Below are 24,869 nucleotides of genomic sequence, written 5' to 3'. Positions count from 1 at the left end.
AATCAATTGAGCAAGCAATCTCGCAAACGCCAGGTTGCAAGTTGATAACAAAGATACATGAGACCATCTACTCGATGCATCGATTAAAACCATAAAGTACCTAAATGGTCCACATGGGGGATATATAGGCCCACATATATCCCCTTGAATTCGCTCAAGAAAAGTAAGTGGTTCGTTATTTATCTTAGCTGGTAATGGTCAGATTATTAATTTCCCCAGTGAACATGTAGCACATGTAATGTTGTGAAGAATCTGCTGGCTCTTCAATGAATGTCCACATGAATTTTCAATTATTTTTTGCATCATTATTGAACCGGGATGGCTTAACCGGTCATGCCAAAGAACAAAGTCATTAGTAAACTTCTGGTTTACTATAGCATGTGTTTCTATAGAACTGATCTTTGTGTAGTACAAACTAGTAAAGAATGCATGCAATTTCTCAACAATTTGTTTATTGCCTTGTGCAATACTCGTAATTTGAAGGAATTCACAATTTTCCTTCGTTTAAAGTCTCAATATGATATTCATTTTGGAGGATATCTTTAAAACTCAATAAATTTCTTTGAGACTTAGGGGAGTATAATGCATTAATAATTTCAATTTTTGTTCCCCTTGGTAATAAAATAATTGCTCTTCCGGAGCCTTCTATAATAGTTGTACTACCAAATATAGTGCTCACACTTTCTTCTTTCATTATTAAATGAGAAAAATATCTCTTGTCTTTCAATATGGTGTGAGTAGTTGCACTGTCTGCTAGACATATATTTTCACCGTTCATAGTTGATTACCTTTGCGAGATAATCTTCTTCAAAGAAACAAAATAACCACAAAATGTCACACATAATGGTGAAAACAGGTATTCAAAGTTCAAATTACTAAAAGGTCTATAAAACAAAATTATCACATAAAACATAGCACTAGTAAAGATCATAACATCATTATTAAAGTTGCTAAATGAAACATAGAGTAGTAGAGGTTTATTTTATTATTTATCCAAATTTGTGGCCTTAATAATTTCCTTCAGGGGTAGAAAGATAATCAGCCACTTCTAAGTAGGTTGCATTGCCATCATCAAAATCACCTTCGCCATCTTTATACACAAGATTGGTTTCTACTTTATTTCCCTTCTGTTTTATGGACTGCTGATAAAGATCAACTAGATGATTTTGTGTGTGACACACACAAGAGCAATGTCCTTTTCCTCCACAACGATAGCATACATTAGTCACATTTTCACCTTTTTCTTTCTCTTCCCTGTTACCATTTTTCTGATCCCACTTCTGGTAGGAACATGAAATTTTAAAACGACCACCTCGACCATATCCATATCTATGTCCGCGGCCACGCCCACGGCCATGACCATGGCCACGCACACTACTATTAGCATGGTGTGTTTCTTTTAATTCTTGCCCATTGTGTAAACTCACATTCGCTTCAGGGAATGGAGCAGAGCCAGTTGGGCGTAATTCATGGTTTTTCATTAGCAGCTCGTTGTTTTGCTCCGCCACTAGGAGACAAGAAATTAATTCAAAATATTTCTGGAAGCTTTTTTCACGATATTGTGTCTACAGGACAACATTATTTGCATGGAAAGTTGAGTATGTTTTGTCTAACATTTCTGCATCAGTAATCTTTTCTCCACATAAATTCAATTGTGAAGTGATTCTGAACATGGCCGAGTTATAATCACTAACAGACTTAAAGTCTTGCAATCTTAAATTCAGCCATTCATAACGAGCTTTAGGCAAAATCACAGTTTTCTGGTGGTCATATCTTTCCTTTAGATTGGCCCAAAGAATTTGAGGGTCCTTAACAGTCAAATATTCAGTCTTTAGACCTTCATGAAGGTGATGGCGAAGGAAAATCATGGCCTTGGCCTTATCTTGTGTACTTTCTTCATTTCCCTCCTTAATAGTCTCACCAAGACCCTTTGCATTTAAGTGAATTTCAGCATCTAGTACCCATGATAAATAGTTATTTCTAGTGATGTCCAGAGCCACAAATTCGAGTTTTGTAAGATTTGATATTATAAAACTATAAGATAAAATATACAAGTCAATAATGTAAAATAAAACATGTTAATATGCAAATAAAATAACACATATGCAAATAAAATAGATCAACTTGTTACCCTTACTTCACCTAAGCGTCCTTCGGCAATCTTTTAAGGAAAAATTTGTTGGCCTTGATTTCTTGTATTAGAGACTCGTGCCGATAACGTGTTGTGAAATAATAAAGAAAGAGTAAACTAAAATGTGATAGAAGAAGGAGTGTAGAAAGAATATAGAAGAGAGAGTGTATCTTTTTTTTATATATATTTTTCATGAGTATATGAGCCTCATATATATAGGGGTTAAAAGTAACTCTCTAATTATTATATGGCATGTAAAGGGTCATGACCTTTTATCTCCCATATTAATGGGTATAGGAAAAGTCTCATAACTTATGGGGTATAGGAAGAGTTTTATAACTTATGGGGTTGATAATGACATCCACATAAATATTTCATAACAAAAATATGATTTTTTTAGTTTATTTTGAATGAAAATGTTTTGTTAACATTTATAGTGTTAAACATTAATTTTAATTGATATATAATTGTAACACTAGTTAAATGAGATTAATCTAAAATATTAAAAGTAATTTAATAGTGTATTGAATATAAGTAGGGGTGTAAATGAACAAAACATTCGATGAAATGTTCGTGAAGTGTTCGTATAACGTTCATTTATATTTGTTTATTAAGCTAAATAAACGAGTATAAATAAAATTTTTATGCTCGTTTAATAAACGAACGAACATGAACAGATGTGTGTTCGATTCGTCTATGTTCACGAACAAGCCCATTTAAAAATTCATTTATTGACTTGTTTATGACTTATTTATTTATTAATGATATTTTCTTTGTAAAAATTCTATTATTATATATTAATAAAATTATCTTAAAACTCATTTATTTTTTATTAATATATATTAATAAAATTATCTTGGTTTGTATTTTTTTAATTTATAATATAATTATTTATATTTATATTTGACTATTTTATATCTAAATAATATATGTGTGTTTATTTATTTATTAACATTGTTCGTGAATATTAAACAATCAAATATAAACACATATAATTTTAAATAAACAAAAGTTTAAATTTTTTAACGAACATAAACTGAACACGAATAAATTTAAAAATAAATAAATTAACATTAACAAAAGTTATTCATTCAAGTTGGATTTATTTCCAGCTCAAGATCCCAGCGTTGAGAACATTGAATTACCACCATTAGTAGCACCAGCATTTACATCAAGCCGAAAAGGTTCAAAATATAGCATTGTTGTATTAAATTTCATATCAAGAAACATAAGGTCAAGGTTGAGGCCAAAACAACACAAATATTTTTCTTCCACCTAAATTTCACTCCCCCTTCATGATATTCAAAACTGCTTTAGCGATAGCTCTTCAAATATTCCTCATACTGCTTAATCTTTAGCTGCTGCCACTCCCCTATCCCTTTCTTTCATCTTCTCTCTCCCAATCACCTCAACATTCCTCTCGACAAAATCCTCTTCTTTTACGCCGGAGGATGCAGTTGACGGTGACTTGTTTCGCTTTCAGATTGAATCGTTAGCGCTATGCTTTGGCTTGGGGACAATAGGCTTAATGGTGAAATCAGAGATGTTAGGGGAGGGGAGGGACATGTCGGAATCAGCCTTTTCCTTTTTCAAAGGGGTCTTCACCTCTTCTTCTTCTTCTTCTTCTCCATCGACAGTGGAGTTGTTTCCTTCAGAGGACTCTTCTTCTTTTTCATAGGAAGAGGCGGAAGGAGGATCTTCGATAGGTCGCTTTCGAGCCATTGAGTGAAGTTTTGAATGGAGAAAAGAGGGGAGGATTTATGAGCATTTTATACAGTCTGATTAGTAGTAGGGTTTTCACAATTGACTACAGCAAGAAATTAATTAATTATTAACATTTGCTTCTCCTTGAGTATTCCCTGGTTAATAATAAGACTAAGTATATTTATTTTCTGTATTTTCCAAAAAAAAAAAAGCACCTTTACAGTAATTTAATTTTTATTGTTAAACTTAATATTATTATATTAATAACAATTTTTTTTAATTTTAAAACTATTTAAATTTAATAAAATATTATAATTTTCAATATGATTAAACATAGATGCTGCTGTTTTGACATTGTTTAGCGGGAAAAGGAAAACCTTGATTGCTAATAGAGTATATTGTTTCGGTACACAGTAAATGCTGCAACAGAGAAGAACCCTGATTCTACCATTTCTACCTGCTCATTCCTATATAGACTTTGTGTTAAGAAATGGCTTAAAATTGGTAGTGGATTGTTGTTGTTGGTAGTGGGTTGTTGGTGGTAGTGGATTAGTGGATGGTTGTTGGTGTCCATTTTCAACCACAAATCTTTGCCAAAGTTTTGGACAATTATGTCCTTGAACTCTCTTATAAATAGAGAGGTTCATTAGCCATATTGATCATCCCAAACCAAGAGAGAGCAAAGCTTGTTCTTTGAAAGCTAGGATTTTAGCTTTCGGGTTTTCTATAGGGGTTGAGAGTTGTGAGGTTCTCGGGTTGTGTCTTGAGTGTAAAACACTTGTAATCTTCATCTTGTTATAGTGAAATTTCTTTTCGCCTCTGCCCGTGGACGTAGGCATTAAAGCCGAACCACGTAAATCCTTGTGTTCACTTTATTTTTCGTTCCGGTCAATTTACTTGTAGTCATATCGGAGTTCTCGAATCGATCCTTTCCGCAACAAATTGGTATCAGAGCGTAGTTGAAGGAGTGATAATATTTTCTGAATTGCCCTGTGACTGCAGCTTTGTCTGATCTTTCACATCAGGAAGAAAATATTATCATTCATTCAAAGGTTCCAAATTATGGCTACAAGTGTTTCATCGACTAAGTATGATGTCGAGAAATTTACCGGGAAAAATAGTTTCAGTTTATGGCGCATCAAGATGCGGGCAGTGCTGGTTCAACAAGGATTGCTAAAAGCATTGTCTGGTAAAGATAAATTACCAAGCACGCTTTCGGAAGAGCAAAAGGATGACATGCTAGAAAGAGCACATAGTGCTATTCTGCTATGTCTAGGAGATGAAGTGCTACGAGAAGTAGCGGATGAGAAAACCGCGTCCGGTTTGTGGCTCCGGTTAGAGAGCAAGTACATGACGAAGTCATTGACGAACCGGCTCTACCTCAAGCAAAGACTCTATGCCCTGAAGATGGAGGAAGGTACACCTGTTTCCCAGCACCTGGATAAATTCAATTCCATTATCATGGATTTGAATAATATCGATAACAAAATCGATGATGAGGACCAAGCAATAATTGTTTTGTGTTCTTTGCCTCCCTCGTATGAGAATTTTGTTGATACAATGATGTACGGTCGTGATGACCTGACTCTAGAGGAGGTGAAAAATGCCTTAAGTTCCAGTGAGTTGAGGAAGAAAATCACTGGTAAGGTGGTCGAAAACAATGAAGGCGAAGGCTTGGTTGCTCGAGGAAGATCCAAGGCAAAGGGTGGAAGTTCAAGTAAAAGCCATCCTAGATCGCAGTCCAAGAAGAGAATACAGTGCTACTACTGTAAGAAGTACGGGCACATGAAGGTAGATTGTCCGAAAAGGAAGGAGAAATTAGAATCACAGGAGCAACAAAATGATCGTGCGAATGTAGCTGATGCAGATTCTTCAAGTGATGCCGAGATCGTTCTTGCAGTATCCGACTCTTACGCTGGTGGGAGATGGATTCTTGATACGGGAGCTACATTTCATATAAGTACTTCGAAAGATGCATTCTCAACATACGAGAAGCATTCTGGTTCAGTACTAATGGGAAATGACCACGCATGTCAAGTCATGGGGATTGGCACAGTTCGTATAAAGATGTTTGACGGTATTGTTAGAACTCTAACTGATGTTCGGCACATTCCAGAAATGAAGAAAAATTTGATCTCTTTGAGTACGTTGGACAAGAAAGGCTTTCGGTACTCTGCTGAAGGTGGAGTTCTCAAGGTATTCTCGGGTGCTTTGACTGTGATACGTGGTAATTTGGAGCGGGGCCTTTACTTCCTCGATGGTTCCTCGGTTACAGGTGTTGCGGGAGTGTCATCATCAGATGATCTAGATTCTGACACCACGAAGTTATGGCATATGCGGCTCGGGCATATGAGCGAGAGAGGCTTATCGGTGCTAAGCAAACGAGGATTATTGTCTGGGCAGTGTACAGGAAAGTTGAATTTCTGTGAGCACTGCGTCTTCGGTAAGCAGACTCGGGTAAAGTTCAGCACTGGGATTCACAAGACAAAAGGCACAGTGGATTACTTCCATTCTGACCTTTGGGGGCCTTCTCCGACAATTTCTAAAGGTGGTTACAGATATCTGCTTACCTTTATCGATGATTACTCGAGAAAGGTTTGGGTGTATTTTCTGAAGAGCAAGTATGAGGTTCTCATCAACTTCAAGCAATTTAAAGCTTTGATCGAAAATCAAACAGGAAAGAAGATCAAGCGATTCCGGACGGATAATGGCTTGGAGTTTTGCTCAGGTGAATTCAATGAGTTCTGCAAAAATGAAGGAATAGTGAGACACCGCACTGTTCGTCGAACACCACAACAAAATGGAGTTGCAGAACGCATGAATAGAACTCTCTTGGAGCGAGCTCGTTGCATGCGATCAAATGCTGGGCTCGGTGAAGAATTTTGGGCTGAAGCTGTTAATACTGCTTGTTATTTGGTTAACAGATCTCCGTCAACAGCTATTGAGCTGAAGACTCCTGAGGAAGTATGGTCTGGTTCTCCTGCTGATTACTCTGGTTTAAGAGTGTTTGGCTGCCCTGCGTATGCTCATGTAAATGAGGGAAAACTCAAACCGAGGGCGAAGAAATGCATATTTCTTGGATACGGCCAAGGGGTGAAAGGATACAGGTTGTGGTGTCCTGATCCGGTTTCGTCCAAGTTCATCATCAGCAGAGATGTGACTTTTGATGAGTCATCCATGCTTCGATCCACCACAAATTCCCGGGAAAAGGAGGAGTCAGATAGAATGGGAGATCACGGTGTTGAGAAGCAGGTGGAGTGTCAGGTGGACGCTCCAATTCCTACGGAAGGTACTTCAGTCCAGGATGATCAAGTTGAGGTGCAAGATTCCGATGAAGATGAGTCACCTCAAGAAAAACCATATAGCATTGCCACTGGAAGAACGAAGAGACAAATCAAACCAAATCCGCGTTACGCTAATCTGGTGTCTTTCGCGCTCAGTGTGGCGGAGTCCATTGGTATAGAACCTTCCAGTTATAATGAGGCTGTCACGTGTGATGAGTCGGCACAGTGGGCAATTGCTATGAGTGAGGAGATAGAATCTCTTCACAAGAACCATACTTGGGAGTTGGTTAAGCCGCCAAGTAACCAGAAGATAGTTGGTTGCAAATGGGTCTTCAAGAAAAAGGAAGGCATCCTAGGGGTTGAAGCAACTAGATTCAAGGCACGATTGGTTGCTAAAGGCTTCACTCAGAAAGAGGGGATTGACTACAATGAAGTTTTCTCCCCAGTCGTAAAGCATTCTTCCATTCGTGTATTACTTGCCATGGTGGCCAAGTCTGATCTAGAACTTGAGCAGCTTGACGTAAAAACGGCGTTCTTGCATGGTGAGCTCGAGGAAACAATCTACATGCGTCAACCAGAGGGTTTTACAGTTCCTGGTAAAGAAGACCATGTCTGTCTATTAAAGAAGTCTTTATATGGATTGAAACAATCCCCAAGGCAGTGGTACAAGCGGTTTGATAGCTTCATGATTCAGCATGGTTACACAAGATGTGACTATGATGCTTGTGTCTATCATCGGAAGCTCTCAGATGGTTCGCACATTTATTTGTTGCTGTATGTTGATGACATGTTAATTGCTTCCAAAAACATGTCGGAAATCAACAAGTTAAAGTCGCAGTTGAGTGGTGAGTTCGAGATGAAGGATCTGGGTGCTGCCAAGAAAATTTTGGGCATGGATATTCACAGAGATCGCAAGACGGGCAAGCTTCGTGTGTCGCAGAAGAACTACATTGAAAAGGTTCTTCAACGCTTCGGCATGGATAAAGCGAAAACTGTGAGTACTCCGTTGGCACCACATTTCAAACTCTCTGCAGAGTTGTCACCACAATCTGATGAAGAAAAGCAGCAAATGTCTCACATTCCATACTCGAGTGCAGTTGGAAGCGTGATGTATGCAATGGTTTGCACTCGTCCAGACATTTCACATGCAGTTAGTGTGGTCAGCAGATACATGAGTTGTCCTGGCAAGGAACACTGGCAGGCCGTGAAATGGATTCTCAGGTACTTGAGAGGTTCTGCAGATTTATGCTTGGTATATGATCAGAGTGACTGCACTAGCAGTGTCACGGGCTATGTGGACTCTGATTATGCTGGAGATCTGGACAAAAGAAGATCTCTGACGGGTTATGTTTTCACTTATTCTGGAGGAGCCATTAGTTGGAAAGCTGTGTTACAGTCTACCGTAGCCTTATCTACGACTGAGGCGGAATATATGGCGTTAGCAGAAGCAGTGAAAGAAGCATTGTGGATGAAAGGTCTAGTAAGCAGTTTGGGTTTACAACAGGATTTCACTGTTGTATTTTGCGATAGCCAGAGTGCCATACATCTGACTAAAAATCAGATGTTTCATGAACGGACCAAACACATTGATGTCAGATATCATTTTGTTCGGGAACATGTTACGCAAGGTGACATTGTTATCAGCAAGGTTGCTACCGAGAAGAATCCTGCAGATATGTTAACTAAGGTGATCCCTGCATATAAGTTCAAGCATTGCTTGGACTTGATAGGTATTCGGGATTGATTAGCGCCAGAGAGGCGTTTGGAAGAGGTGATCCAGTTCGAGGAATTCACTATGATGTTCAGCTTGGTAAATTTCAAGCCAAGGTGGAGATTTGTTAAGAAATGGCTTAAAATTGGTAGTGGATTGTTGTTGTTGGTAGTGGGTTGTTGGTGGTAGTGGATTAGTGGATGGTTGTTGGTGTCCATTTTCAACCACAAATCTTTGCCAAAGTTTTGGACAATTATGTCCTTGAACTCTCTTATAAATAGAGAGGTTCATTAGCCATATTGATCATCCCAAACCAAGAGAGAGCAAAGCTTGTTCTTTGAAAGCTAGGATTTTAGCTTTCGGGTTTTCTATAGGGGTTGAGAGTTGTGAGGTTCTCGGGTTGTGTCTTGAGTGTAAAACACTTGTAATCTTCATCTTGTTATAGTGAAATTTCTTTTCGCCTCTGCCCGTGGACGTAGGCATTAAAGCCGAACCACGTAAATCCTTGTGTTCACTTTATTTTTCGTTCCGGTCAATTTACTTGTAGTCATATCGGAGTTCTCGAATCGATCCTTTCCGCAACACTTTGTGTTGTTCTATAGATTATAATAGAGGATGAAATCCAGAAATACAAAGAAGCAAGGTGAAGAAAATAATTGCTTTGGATGTTTCACTAGTTTGAAAACAGACTAACAAAAGTTGGATGTCTATGGCAATCAAATTTGCTTCAATCTATAATCATTGATCTTGTACACCAGTTACCGCAAGGCAAACTATATAACCATAAGAAAAAGGAAAAGGATAACATGTTCCCAATTGAAAATTTTCATTTACCTTTCTAAATTTACAGCTAAGGAGAGAAGCTTTCTTCATCTGAACTGGAATCTTTCACCCGCTGACCGGCCATTGCCGGAAATAGTCGTTTACGTATATCTGGGGATGCTGGAGGAGGCTCCGAAGCAGATGATGGTCGGTTCTCTGTTGCCGTCGCACCCTCTTTTTTGGCTTCCTTGGCTTGCTGGGCTTTCTGCTTAGCTCTGGTGTCTCTAATTTCTTTACAAACCTTATCTAACATTGTCAAGAAATCCCGCACAATTGCAAACAAACGCAAGCCTTCCTTCGTTCCTGCCTGGCCATGAAAATAGTCTGCTGCACTCTTGATCTGCTCCATTATCCTTTTCTCTTCCTCTGATAGCAATTTAATATCAGATTCTGCAGCGTCGACAAAACAAGTCATTGAAAGATAAAATTGAGTCTCCGATTCGGTTTCCTTCATATCTGAATCCAGAAACTCCTTAGTTCTTCTCAAACCACCCTCGAGTTTAGCCACTGTAGATGTCAGGGCATCAGCATCAATTGCAGAAGCCTTCCTAACATCTTCAAGTTCAGTGGTTACACCTGAAACCACTTCAAGACCAAGACTGCGATAATGGTCCTCATTGTCTTGGTCATTATCTTCAACAAAGTCCACCCCCTTGAAACTGCCAAGGCTCTGGCTCTGGCTTGAATTTTGTTGGCGAACACATTTTACGCCCTCGTAACGCATGATCTCCTGAACTACAAAGTGGAGAAGCGTGGTCTTACCATCTGTTCCCTTTACATCAGATAGTTTCAAGAGTGTGTCAAGCTTGAATGCATGTGCACCACCACGGTAGGTACCATCATTCATGCGATTACCGGTTTTAAGCACTGCTTCCAGTAGTTTTAGGAATAATCTACTATTTTTGAGCTTGGTGCAAGCTACCTACCATCAGGAAAATAATCACAATTATCTGGTTATTCATCTTTGATGTAATAAAGATTTTTCCGCAGGAACTATATCCGTGAATATAAATTCTTAGAAAATAATATGTTTTATGTTCAAATTTTGCAGTCTCCTCATTATTGAGAAGCAGGAGATTCCATTAACCAAAATATATGTGAGAATCAATTGTTGTGATTTTTTTTTCCTTCTAGGGTAACCTGGAGGACTCTGAGGTATTCTGTTCTTAAATCTATTTATCTCACCTCAAGAGTTGCAAAGGATTCTTTAAGGCTAGCGACTTCCTCTGGGAAAGTACTCATGAACATCAAGGCATCAATTCGTTTGAAGGCAAAAGGTATTTCAACCACGGTTTTAAGGAACCTCTCGGCAGGGCCAAGTTGATTAATATCTCCTGCGAATAATCTAAGCTTCAGTTCCTCATCTTGTGTTGGCGTCATCTTTTTCAACGTTTGAAGGAGCTCTCCAGGAAGCCTATAACCTGGTTCAATTTAATTTAGAAGCGTAAGCTGTCACATGCATTTAAGACTGAAGAAGGTGGATCTGAAACAAAGCATATTCTAGTAGATGACTAGGATATTTGTATCTAAACTGAAGATAGATATATCATTTTAAGCAATAAAATCTTTTTTCTTTCTATCAAATATTATGCACTGTAATTGTCAGTTAAAACTAGAAAAGTAGGTTATGGTTAGTATCATTATGATAGAGCAATTCCCTCAGTCTTCCTTTAAGAGAGAGAGAGAGCGACCTTCTTGGAGAGCATCAACAACTTCCTGTGTTGTGACATTTAGTGCACGCAGAAGAATAGACAAATTTTGTGCTTTCCTAGCATCAATAATTTGAATGTATTGGACAGCAGGTTCTGCTGCTTTTTCCTTCTTCTCGTTATTCTTGTTATTAGCTGCTTGATAACCAAATAATGTCTCTATCATCTCCTCATTGAACCTACAAAGGTTTTGAGGCAATTATGAGACAAAGAAAATTTTGATGAAGCATTGTTAGATAGAAAGTCCACAACTAATACAAGCTAGAATTGTTTCCTTACTGGAATGATCCACCACGGATCTCATGCCAAACCATCGATTGACCTGAATCAGCCTTAACCTTGTCCCAGAAAAATGGTTTTAACTTGGCTTTTTGTGCAGAGTCGGCATCATCACCAGAAGCACTACGTTGCTTACGTCCTCCAAGGGGTGCAGCAGCTTTCGATTTTGGCGGCATAGGTGGAGGACGGGCACCTGGTGGAGGTGGGGGGGCAGCAGCACGAGGAGGAGGTGGTGGTGCTGCTGCTTTGGGAGGAGGTGCGGCAGGAGGTGGTGCTGGAGGAGGAGGAGCTGGTCTCCCAGGAGGAGGTTTTAGGCCTGCTCCAACAGTTGCATCTGATGCTGGTGGTTTTGGAAGTGCGCCGTCATCTTGCTTTGTGGTCAAATTAGTATCAGAAGCAGAAGCAGAAGCAGGGATCTTGCAGCTGCTGCTAGTACTAAGTTCTTTGTTGTCCGAACTTACTAACTTAATAGACTTTTGTGAAGAATCTGAAAGACAGTAAAGTTAAAATGCTTGTGGAAACATGAACAAGAAAACAAAGATGATAACGACTCAATTACAAACAAACACAACATGCACATACTTTCACTCAAGTAATCATTCAAGTGCAGAAGAGGTTTTTCTTCCTTTGGTTCGTTATTTTTCCTCAGACAACAAAAGAAGATCACTGCAACAAGAACAAACGTTGCAACTGCAGTTGCAACAATAGCAATAATAGCTGTCATGAGACTCTTCTTTTTACCCTTTTTACCCTTTTTACCCGGTGAACGTGAACCAGAAACCTTTTTCGATACATGAAGTGAATAATGTAATGCGCCTTCAGTTGGATGCGACCTTACATAGCTTGAGCTAACCTCTGGGTCAGAAGAATAAAAGATAAGTCCACTCTTTCTTAAGCAATCAAGAACCCCGTCTCTCACTTGAGGAGGCAAAATATCAATAGCTTTGTGCATGCTTTGTTTTGCAAATAATGCCGAAGTCAAGTCATCGCTTGCTTGCGGTATATACATGTCAAAATCTTTAATGGCATCCCTTTTTTCTTCCATCTCCTTTGTGCAATGATTCCATGCCTCCTCTGCCTGTAATTAAAAAAATCTTTGTCAAGCTCTTAACAGGTTTGGAGAAAAGGGGGAGGGCCACATGCAAGATGGAAATGTTTAGGTACCATTCTTCACCTACTTGAAGGCCAGCTATAATAATGGAATAACACTGAACAATATAAGCAACTTGACATAACAATGTAAGACCGAAGACAGTAACAACGCTTGATCCTTGATTGCAGTCATTTATAGATGAGCTTTTTGACAATAACACAAAACCTACGTCATACATGAATCTTTGCTATCATCTGCCACTAAACCCCTAGAAATCGAAACAACTCATCTTATCATATATCGAAGACACTTTCTAACACAGCTTAGAAGCCTTCATAACCATTTCAATAGCTGAATAAGTTACCTACGAAGTCTAATATTCGTCCAATTCAACAGAAATGCCTAGGATTAAACATAATTCTTTCTACCTCCACAATGCTAACAAGAATCTTCAAATGTAATTTAAACCATTCCAAGAATTCAAGAGCAAAAAAGGAAAATCAGCATACCATTTTTTCATTTATCTTGGGAGATGTTGTTCTGCTGCTTTCATTGTCAGGTGTGTTCCTTTTACCTTCAGAGCTCCCCATTGCCAAATTGCAAACCAATATCACAAAACAAATGGCATAAACAGCCCTTCTCATTTTCGTTGCTCCTCCAAACATTACCCCATTCGCTTATTTTTCTTCTCATTTCATCGAATAGACTAAAAATCTTTCAAGAACAAAAAAAAAAAAAGGAACCAAAAGGAGACGCCAAAACTTTTTTGTTTCCCTACTTTCCTTAATTATTTTCCCTTTTGGGGTTAGCCTTCAAGGAAAATGCCAAACAAAACGAATACCCTTTTCTTATCTTCTAATTATACAACTTCATTCATCGAACCATTGCAATGACACAATGTCTGTGAATCTTAATAACCCAGAAACTGAAACATAAAAAATATATATTATAAAAACAAGGCTTTACGTGTCTGATGTCTGCAACTTGGCAGAAGCAAAAGACAAAAAAGCCAAGAATGTAATAAAAAGGGACAATATCCAGGTCTGGGTTCGTAAAAGTAATTATCCTTGTGGGGATATTTGTTCATCCGAATGTTTCTCGTTTTGTCGGGTGAGGAAAGACGTGAGGAGGACGATGTAAGAGAACCCCCCACTCTTTTTCTTTTGTTTGTTATTTCTCCTTTTTTTAAAAACAATTTTTTTCCTCCTCAATGGAACCCCATTAATTCCTTTGCCACCTATTAACGCTTAATTAATTTATTATTTATTTTAATTAATATTATAGTTGTTCTTCATCTTATTTTATGCACTCCCTCACTAAAAATTCAGATTTTTCTTCTATTAATTAGTAGTCTTATATTAGATTAATGCTAATTTTGGTGAGAAATGAGAAGCAGAGGAAATTGAAAGCCACAAAATAATGCAGAATAAAATTGTTAGAAGTGAAGTTTTCAATTTAATAATTATTTTAATTTTAATAACCTTTTTCTTATAATTTTGAATAGAAAATGCGTAAATGCACTCCCTTTTTTTTTTTTAATGGGCAATACATATATGTAAAATAAACTGAAACATAAAAGATAGCTCTAAGGCATGGCAGATTTGATTGATGTAAAGTCCTAAGCCTTTTGAAGGTTCCAATTGGTTTGGGTTTTGAGGAAGCTAATGTTTAGATGGGGTGTTGGGCAGGGGACCTCAACAGCTGATGACCCTGCTTCCTCTTTCTCATCATCCTCTAACTTATTCCTGTATGAATTCAACAACAAAAGTCACCATTGATCTATTCTCATACAGCTTTGAAAGAGGTTGGGCAGAAATTTTTAAAAAAAGAAAAAGGGTTTTGCTATCGAGTGCTCTTAGAAGTTAACCTTAAAGAATAACCTTAGAGCACTTGTTAGCAAAATTCAAAAAAGAAAAATCAAGAGATGATTTTCAGCTACACCACAAGTATACCGCTTTCTTTTAGAGTTTACAGATTCTTCAGTTGTGAAATCGGAGTCCTTCACCTCAACAGCAGACACCTATGAATTTTACATGGAAGGAGTTATTGCATGCAACAATAATTGACTGTTTTATCATAAATGGGAATGCTTTAATTGATTAGCTGCATACGCCTTCCTGTTTCTTCCCCTATGTTCTTACCTCAGCATCCTTTAGCTTTGAAGTTGAAGCCTCGTTCTCAAGCAGCTTTGCGTTCCGAAGAGAAGAAAGATAGCTTATGTTAGGCTTCACTAGATTAGGGGAAAAAATCACTAGCGGTTAGTGAAAAAACAAACTCACTTCAACTTTTCGATTTGTCAAATTGCGTTGATAACAACTTGCTGGTGGTACTGAGCTTCTTGAACGGTGAGGATCTTTGTCATATCTGGTTTATAAGACCTTTCTAATAAAAAAATGTCATTGATCAATCCCAAATTGTCCCAAACAATAGCTGAAATCACCTACCACAACTCATAAGGAATTGGTGATTAATTTTGCAGAAAATAGATATTGGAAAATAAACGGAATGACCTCATGTTGTCCTGAGCTCCATATTTTTGCCGACTGAGATCAAGCGGTTTCATCTCAAGACCCTAGGAAGTCGAAAGGAAGAAAACAACAAAGTTACGGGGCCTATCATCTTTAGGAAGCAAAGAACAGCAAGTTATTCAGAGCTTGTTTACCTCCAAGCTGAACTTTGCATCGCATTAATGGCCAATAAATCATTACATGATAAAAGAATTGCTTGTGAATAAAAAATAAATTAAACCAAAGCAAAAATTCTTGTGCCTGTGTGTGTAAGCACATGAATGTGCATGTTTGGAAGAGAGGGGACATATAACCTTCCTATTTTATCCAAAATTTCTGCCTCATTCTTCAAATCATTCTTCAAATGCTTCAGGCTTTGGCACAAGAACTATAAGCACGTGCAATTGACAGCAAGTAAGAGAAAAACTTAGAAAATGGGGTACAGGAAAGAAGATAGACTGATAGAATACCTCTTCATTTGCATTAGCTCTGATATATGGAGAGAAAGGGATAAGCAGGGGAAGAAAAACAAATAGGAATGGTGCAAAACATATTAGTAAAGCCTCAGCTTGTCTATTTGTGAATTCTTTTATGAAATAAGGATAGCAAAATGGCCAAAACAGACGCTTTTTTATCATCACCGGGCTCTTCAATAAATCAGAGAAACATATCCTCAATCTTGGGAAATGCATAACAAAAATTTATCAAAAGATTCATTCAAAACTTAAAAACACAATATCATGGAAAGGAGAACATAAATAACATTAGTATGATCCTTTGTTTTGTAAGGACTAAATTGAAAGCAAAAGGAAATTTAGGGGCAAAAGTGTGAATTTAAAGACGAAATAGGTTAGCATGTGAAATAGAGAAAAATTGGTGCCGAAAATGCAAAGTGTGAAAGAGTTGGGGCAAAAATTCAAAGAAGAGATTTATGAACATAAGACTTTCTTTAAATTTAGATTTTATTTTTAGGATTATAACAACTAAGTTTTCTATGTACTATAAATAAGGGGTTGGGTGACATGAATATTCACTATAATTTATGTAAAAAACTCATTCCTGATAAAGCTCTTAGCTTTGTTCCTTTTATTTTATTTTTCAATAAAATTTCATCCTCTCAAACTTGTGTTCTTTTTCCCAAAAAGTATGAGCCACTAAACTCATCTAGCCAAAAGTTGTCAAGATTCCTCACAAAAAAGGTTCATGAGGCTTAGAATCTGCACTTAGCCTTCTCAACAAGTATTCATCATGCCTTCGCATTACGGGACTGACGTTTCCGTCCATTTCCTTTCAAAAGTAATCTTTTCATCTTGTGCAAGGAACGACCTCTTTTTATGTTTTAGGAAGGTTGCATAGTCGGTTCGTTAACTTACTGCGTCAGAGGTTGTCGAGCCCAAAGGACGAAATGGCTTGGCATTCGCCATTGAGAAATGATGATCTAGTGTAAGACGATCCCACAAAAGTGACGGTTGGCTAGAGTCAGGTTCCTCTAAATTGTAAGTCTAAAATTTAAGTAAAGCTGGTGGTTGTAGGCGTCATCTTCCTCTATAATTGGCTTATTCCTTATGACAAGGATCACCTAAAAGCCTAGGATTGAACCCAAGAAGGATTGAGATAATTAGATGCTGGAATCCCTCAAATCGAAGAATCCCTTTCCTCAATTCTGTTTCTTTTTACAATTTCAATTTCAATTTGTACAATTTCAACTCGTCCATATTTTTAATTCTGTTTTTTTTTCTCAGATACGCCTTTTTTCTTGGGCACGACTGTGCCCAAGATTTCGAGAAATAAGAAGTTGTAGCAATCCAGTCCCTAAGGATTTGATCTTACTTCCCTTATACTATTCTTTTTGTTATTTCGTAAAGATAGGTTATTTTTAGTGTTTTCAACGACACACCAGTTAGCAAAGCTGGTCAACCAACCTGTAGGAGAAAATAATAGAAGGCCAATATCTGTATCAGAGAACACAGACAATTCAACGGCTTTCTTGAAAATGCCTTCCCTACATTTTGAATAAGCTATCTGACGAAAGCAAAGATCTTCAGTTCTCTTCATCACGGGCCTAGTGCGTCTGCAACTCATGATCAACAAAAATTGGGTAAGAAAATGAAGAAGAAGAAAGAAAGAAACAAAGAAAAAGACTTGGTGTAGGCTACTAAGAGAAATGGTGTGAGTTTATAAAAAAAGAAGGGAAGAATATGCATTCAATTTTCAGGCCATGCAAGAAGGTAGAATAGTTATGTTAAATGCCAATTGTCAAACCCGCTAAGGGATTTTATCTAGCCCGATTAAGGTTCCATGGAAATTGTAGATATCCTTAAGTTGATTATGAAAAAAATTAGAAGTAATTCCTGCAAACTTACAATTTGAAACTAATAAAAGAAAATGTAAAATAATATCATTCGAATGGCTATTTTACCTAAATGATCTAAAAAATTAATTATTTACATAAATGATTTTGGTTCAAAAATAATAACAGTAAAATTGGGGAAGGGAGATAAATAGCCGACACTAGTATTTTTTCGGGTTAAAAAATATTTTTTTGAGTGTTGGGGACTAGATAGCCAACACCTTGGTATTTTTTTTCACCCTCGTACCCGTATTTAAAAAAAAATTGGGTGTTGGCACACCAATGGCCGACAGCCCTTTTAAAATTATAAAAAAGAAGTTTCTTTTGGGTGTTAGGAAAAAAATAAAAAACAAAAGTTAGACGTTTGCACCATGACTCATGCCCGTTGGGTCACGTCGATGTAGGCTGACACCGACCATTAGGTGGTCATCTACACACTAACACACTACAAGTTCAAACCACCTAAAATCCCAAACCCCTCAAACCCCCGATTATGACAAATGAGACATGACAATGTCGGCTATTAAATTGTCAAGGCCCATTGACATTGATTTGATCCATCATCTTTTCTATCAGTTTTTAAAATTAATTTATTAGTTTATTTAGTTAATGGTTTTTATTAAAATTAAAAGGTTAATAAATATTGATAATTTTTATTGATGAGATTTTTTTATTATTTTCATTTGGTAAAAATAGGGAATAAAACTTATGAAGTAATTTTTTCTATTTTCAATATGAATAAAATCATGGTAACAACATGTTGGTAAATTTTCATATTTAAAGAAATGTGTTTTAAAATTTAAATCAGTGTCCTAGCACTTAATTTTTTTTAATTTAAAATGGGTGTTGGTCATTGGTGTGCCGACACCCCAATTTTATTTAATTAGATAAAGGGAGTGCCGGCCATCAATGTGTCAACACTCAATTTATTTTCAAATATTAGTATAAATGTATATAAATATGATATGAGATGAAAAGAAATACAATGGTGCTGACCATTTAGTCCCTGACACCCAAAAATATATATTTTTTAACCTCTGACACAATCATCAAACAAAACAATGATCGTGTCAAAAAAAACACTGGTGCCAACTATTTAGTCCCACTTACCCAATTTTACTATTTATTTCAGATCTTTTGAGTGATTGTTTTTTAATTAGGATAATTTATATAATTTTTTTTTTGTTATATGGGTAAAATAACTCATTAGAATGGTTTAATGCTTTCATTGGAGTTTTCCAATAAGGAGGCAGCTAGTGCATCTTCTAGCCACAACCAATAGATTGACATGCTCTGCATTGTATTTCCATAACGAAATCCATGCAATTTTAAAAAAGATGAGTTTCTTTTCAAAACTGATCCAACAAATTGATTAATTATAAAAATAATTCAAGTGCAAAATCTTGTAAGAAAATAAATCATTTTCCATAATAACCTCTACTATTTTCATTGGCGGCATCACCCCTCATAATTACTCAGTTATTGTTGGTTTTAAAAAAATATATTTTTAGTGTCGCTATCATATTTTTCTACCTACTCGTTAAAAATACGAGTATTTTGAGAGAAAAAAATAAAAATATTTTAATGGGTGTCGCTATTCTCTTTGGCGACACCGATATTTTTTTTTAAAATTAATTTTTTTTGTGCTGCTAGGCTATCTGGTGACACCAGTGTTTTTAAAAAAATTAATTTTTTAATAGGTGTCATCGACCACTATGGTGGCACAGGAGCAAGTCTAAAAAAAAAGGGTGTCGCCGATCTATTAGGCAACACCTAAAAAATTTTTCAAAAAAAAACTTGTCATCCATTCTCGAAAGCGAATACCTGGATCAAGTGCAACAAAAAGAACTGGTACTTTCGTGATCGAGTGAAGAAACATGAGAACAAAAAAAAAAGTCATCACCATTACTAAAAATCCATAATAAAGTAATTTTTCTTCATTATCTTCTCTAACATCACTTCCTCTATAATAAAGTCGATAAATGATCAATTTAATTTAAAAGAAAAAATATGATTGTCATAAGAAATAATGTGATTATTAAAAAAACTGATAAATAAAAATGCCAGTTGAATTGATTGATGTATAGAGCTCTAGAAAAAAAATTTAAATTTTTGTTAGTTGTAATTAAGGTACTACCAACTTTAGAAAAAAGTTGTAACACTCGACCTTTTTTAAAAAAGCTGCATTTGTACCAGTACATTTAAAAAAAAATTAATACTCTTTCAACCTTGTACCCATGTCTTGTAAGTTAAACTATTTAAAAAAGATAAGTAGATTTTTTTAATTGGTTAAATAGGTCTTTTTTTTTAAGATTTAGGAAAACAAGCCGATTTTAAAAAAAGAGTGTGAAAGTGCATCCAACTAGGCGCGCTTTCTACTGATATGTCAATGAACTGGGTGGACTTTCTGCATAATTAGCAGGAAAGCTCGTCCAGTTAGACGCATATTCACACACTCTCCAAAATTAGCTTATCTCTCTAAATTTTGAAAACAAAAACCTATTTAGCCAATTAAAAAAATCGACATATATTTTTTAAATGATTTAACTTATAAGACATGGGTATAAGGCTGAAAGATTATTATTATTTTTTAATGTACCAATACAAGTGCAGCTTTTTAAATAATATCATTATTAAAAAAAATATTTCAATTTTTCATATATTTTTATTGTGATCTATTTTGGTATTTAATTTTTTTTCTAGATTATTGTGATAAAAGAATTACATTTTATAAATGTTGAAGATATGTTATGTAATAAAAAATTTGTTATTGGGATAAAAAACGAAAAATTAAATAAACAATATTGTTTTTAAAAAATGTGTAAAAATATTGGTAATTCTTCAAATTACGTTGTTATTGGTTTGTTTATATGTGTAAAAATATTAGTAATTCTTCAAAAAATAACAAAACGGTATAAAATTCATCATCCACTATTTAGACTATATTTTTGCGTCATAAAATATTAGTGTCACCCATCTCTCTCCTTCCACCTAAAAAAAATATTTTTTTTATACTAGTGTCACTCCATCTCTCTCCCTCCACCCTTAAAAAATTATTCTTTAAAAAAATATATTATTTTGTAATGATGTTTCAATTATTGTGTCAAAAAAATATAAGTGCCATCCATCTCTCTCCTTCCATCTGTTGAAATTGTTTCAAACACCCAATATTGGTTAATAATAGTATTAACATACTATTTTAATATTTAATTTTTTAATTTTTATTAGACAGGTAAAAAAGTCTATATATATAAATGTAAAAAAGTTGAAAAAGTTTTTTTTGGTCATTTTACTTTCTTCTTGTTAACTAATGTCGAAAAACTATTTTTTTTTAATTTAAGCTTTGAAAACTTTATGTGTTGCCAAAATATTTAAAAAGAAGTTTTCTTTTGAAATAAACTTTCAATTTTTCTTAAATTTTCTTTCTCAATATAATTCCAGGTACATATTTCTTTTCTATGTTTATTTTTGTAGGTTTTGCCTTATTTCACAATTTATTTTTTTAGTGTTAGAATGATTTTTTCAATGAATTTTACCCAAATTGCCTGAATTTATAAAAGAACTTAACGAATGTCGCCTAACATATCAACGACATAAAAAAATCAATTTTTTTTAAAAAGACACAGGTGTTGCCAGATAGCTTGGTGACACAAAAAAAAATCTACCACAGGAGCCACCAAGGAGAACGACAACACCAAAAAATATACTGATTTTTTTCTTTTTCTAACACGTTTTTTTTATCTAACACCATTTAAAAAAAAGTTTATCTGATGCAGCCAAAGAGAACGACGACACCAAAAAAATTATTATTATTTTAAAACTAGCCATCATTGGGTAATGATGAGGGCTGGTGCCGCCAATGAGAATGGTGGCAACGAGAGTCATTGTAGAAAATGGGTAATTTTCGTACAATATTTTACACCTAAGCTATTTTCATAATTAATCAATTATTTTGGGTCAATTTCGAATAAAATCCAATAATAAACCGAAAAAGTAGCATTGAAATATGTTAAATAACAATCAATATTAATTCTTGTGTTTTAATTTCATAATGATATTATTTTTGAAATTTCAAGTTTATAAAGGTTATGTTGTTAAAAGATTACGCATAAATGGGGTCGTAGTTGGCGGTGGTTATGCAAACACGACAACGAGTTTCTCATCAGAAGAGGATGCTTTATAAAACTCAAACATAAATACGAGAAAGAAAAACGCAGTGGTGTTTCAGTACAATTAAGTAATGCGTCTTATCCACCACCACTGAAAGCGGTGACCCCATTATTATAACCTATGACAACATTGGGGTGTAACATTTTATACTAACAAGGTCACCGTCTTCGATGAAGATGGACGACATGAGGCCCTTCGTGTTTTTCTTCCTCACACCTATGTTTGAGTTTTATGAAACATGCTATTCTGATGAGAAGACTTGTTACTGTGCCTGCTTTAGCATCTTCAACTATGACCCTATTTATGTGTAATCCTTTGACATAATAACCTTTGTAAACTTGAAGTATTAGTTGCACTTCAACCCAAGACAATATAATCACCGTCAACTTGGACCTCAAGTTGCAAAGCGATCCCGGCTTCTCAGGTGATGGCGCCATACTCACACGGTAGGTGAAATTTGTAGGTTACCGAGCTCCATGACATCATCGTGAACCCAAACACAACTTAAAACTATATCTACATCTCTCTCAAAGCGAGAGGGAAATAAATCTTTAAACCTAAAAATTTCAACATGCAAGGAAAAAAAAGAAAAATAATTTAGAGGAGATTGAGATATGGTGAGTAGGGGGATGGAGAAAGGGCATTTATATAGGGGATGAGGCGGGTATAGAGGGGAAAAAATTATGCCGGGAATCTCAAGTTGTAGGGCTCAAAAGCAATCAATTTGGGTTGTTTGAAATGGCCAAAGAGAAATCACTCCTTGCAGGGGGCGTTTTCATCTGCATGGCAGTGAAAACGCTTCCTACAAGGGGCATTTTCCTCTGACATGTCAAACATATGGCTTGAAAACGCATCCTGTAGGAAGTGTTTTCACTGCCATGTCAAATGAAAATGCCCTATGCAATGAGTGTTTTCCTATGACATGTCAAACATGAGCCTTGAAAATACATCCTATAAGAAACATTTTCACTGTCATGTCAGATGAAAACGCCCCATGCAAGAAGCATTTTCTCTTTGGCCATTTCAAACACAAAACTTGATTGCTTCTAAGCCCCTTCAACCCGAGATTCTCGAGATAAAAATGATCGAGGAAAATGTAGAAATCACACATGTCCTATTTTATCATCCTAACTCGAACAAATCGAATGAATTTTTTTTGAGTTAATCGAGTTGACGAGTTTTATTTTATCATCCTAACTCGACTTGAAGTTTTTTGAATCAAGTCAAGTGAAATGAAATCCGAGTCGGGTTGAGTTGAATTGATTCGAGTGAAAGTATTCGAGTTAAATTAAAAATTAAACACGTCAAGTTAAAATCTTATGCCAGTATAACTAGTTCCATATTAGAGCACATAAATGCTTTAGTATGATAAACTTTAATCGTTAATTAACTTGGTTAGGTCCCCAAAATTATTGTTCTAGAAAGTTTTTAATTTTTTTAACTTTCTTTATACATTTTTTAGAATTTTTTTGAAATTTTTATATTTTACATATAAAATTTTCTATTCAAAATTTTCTGAGTTATTCAAACTGTAAAATTTAACTTGAATTGTAAAATTTAAACTTACAACTTAATTGTTCATATAGGAATTTTTATTACTATTGAACCTCTACTAATTATTGAAAAAGTTATTATTAAAATAATACCACTAAAAAAACGCGCTATGTATGACACGTTTTTATTATCTCTCCTAACACTTGTCTTATGTAAAATATTTTCACTAATGTGATAGTGAAAATGCGCCTCCCAAAATCAACATAAATAGACAAAGTTTAAGAAAATTAACCTAAAATTTTAAATACATTTTCCTCAACCTTTTTATATAAATTTGCCTAAAATGGCCACCACCTGCATCCTGTAGACATGGTGATGGCAGACATCCTTGTCTGGCTCGAGCTCAATTCTCGATCTGTGTTTTGCACTCAATATATTTTTTTTCTAACACTTAATTCATCATCAAATCAGTCATAAAAATATAATCCCAAATCAGCTCCATAATCGATAATAGAAGAAAATAGACAGGTAGAAAGCTAATGAGCAGCATTTTGAAGGCATTACAACCTCTCTTTAAATGGCCCTCACGTGCCATTAAAAACTGAATAGAAAGAAAATTACAAGTACAAGATAAAGGGTCAGACGAAATCCAATAAATTGAAAACTTAGGCTCAGTTTGGCAATGCTTTTGAGGAGTGCTTTTGAGAAGTATTTTTGAAAATTTTAAGTGTTTAGTATTGCTGTCAAAAAGTGATTTTGAGAAGTAAAATATCTATTTTAGACATGATATTATAAAGTAACAAATATGTATTTAAATAATTTTAAATTAGTTAATATTATGATATTTTAGCAATAATATAAAAAATAATTTATTATAACTCATTGTTAATATTTTAATATATAATATTAATTTTAAATATTTCTAAGTAATTAATATTAATTATTTATTAAATTTAATTAGAATATATAAACTATATTTAAATATTTAAATATAATAATTAAATATTTGTAATTAGATATTGACACAATTGTATTATTTTTAAAAATTATTTTTATTTTTAATTAATGCTTTTAACACATTTGTAAAACTCATATTAGATAACATAGAAAATATAAACCTAACAAATTAAAATATTACATATATTTGGATTAAAGTTTCAAAAAGGGATAATATTTATATACCAAATATAAATACTAAAAATTTTACAATAACATTTACAATTTAAAGTGAATTCATTAAGCTAGAAGCTATAGCATCTCTTGTTAATTCCATTTCAAAACCACTTGAATTGTTTGATTCACCGTCATCATCACCATCATCGTCGTCGTCGTCGTCATCATCACTTTCTCGACCATGCACAATTTCTAAATCAATATTATTCTCATATGCCCAGTTAATATCTTCGTATTCCATAAAATCTGCATCATTTCGGCCGGCATGTTTTCGGATAAAATTGTGTATCGTCATTGCAGCAACAACGATCATCGTTTGCTTTTCAAAACTATAACTTGGCATATCTCTTAAAATGGCCCATTTTTTTTTCAAAACACCAAAAGTTCATTCAATCACACTACGTAATGATGAATGTGAATGATTGAATACCTCTTCTTTACC

At 35.2% G+C, this 24,869-nt stretch overlaps 2 protein-coding genes and 1 long non-coding RNA gene across 4 annotated transcripts; all 3 read right to left on the bottom strand.

Annotated features, from left to right (window-relative positions):
* Nucleotides 1-1,565: 1,565 nt before the first annotated feature.
* LOC121211429 (uncharacterized) lies at nt 1,566-3,331 on the bottom strand. Its single transcript, XM_041084196.1, has 2 exons — nt 3,267-3,331; nt 1,566-2,034 (listed from the first exon to the last, which is right to left on the bottom strand). Exons 1-2 carry the CDS (start codon nt 3,329-3,331, stop codon nt 1,566-1,568), a joined length of 534 nt encoding a protein of 177 aa, XP_040940130.1.
* Nucleotides 3,332-9,474: 6,143 nt separating this feature from the next.
* On the bottom strand, nt 9,475-13,929 carry LOC107937584 (formin-like protein 3). The gene is made up of 6 exons (XM_016870487.2): nt 13,243-13,929; nt 12,223-12,718; nt 11,641-12,127; nt 11,344-11,540; nt 10,838-11,073; nt 9,475-10,574 (listed from the first exon to the last, which is right to left on the bottom strand). The coding sequence occupies exons 1-6, from the start codon at nt 13,396-13,398 to the stop codon at nt 9,681-9,683; spliced, it is 2,466 nt and encodes an 821-aa protein (XP_016725976.1). The 5' UTR covers nt 13,399-13,929; the 3' UTR covers nt 9,475-9,680.
* A 239-nt stretch (nt 13,930-14,168) lies between these two features.
* LOC107937595 (uncharacterized) lies at nt 14,169-16,115 on the bottom strand. Of its 2 annotated transcripts, XR_001694719.2 has the most exons (7): nt 15,711-16,020; nt 15,555-15,628; nt 15,244-15,305; nt 15,013-15,115; nt 14,875-14,919; nt 14,686-14,753; nt 14,169-14,478 (listed from the first exon to the last, which is right to left on the bottom strand). It is a non-coding gene; the product is annotated as an uncharacterized lncRNA (long non-coding RNA). The 2 variants fall into 2 exon arrangements; XR_001694718.2 differs by having other exon boundaries at nt 14,177-14,478; nt 15,244-15,628; nt 15,711-16,115.
* Nucleotides 16,116-24,869: the final 8,754 nt, after the last annotated feature.

This window comes from Gossypium hirsutum, chromosome A12 (genome assembly GCF_007990345.1).
Source record: "Gossypium hirsutum isolate 1008001.06 chromosome A12, Gossypium_hirsutum_v2.1, whole genome shotgun sequence".
NCBI classification, from domain to species: domain Eukaryota; kingdom Viridiplantae; phylum Streptophyta; class Magnoliopsida; order Malvales; family Malvaceae; genus Gossypium; species Gossypium hirsutum.
This window is presented reverse-complemented; position numbering and strand designations above follow the sequence as displayed.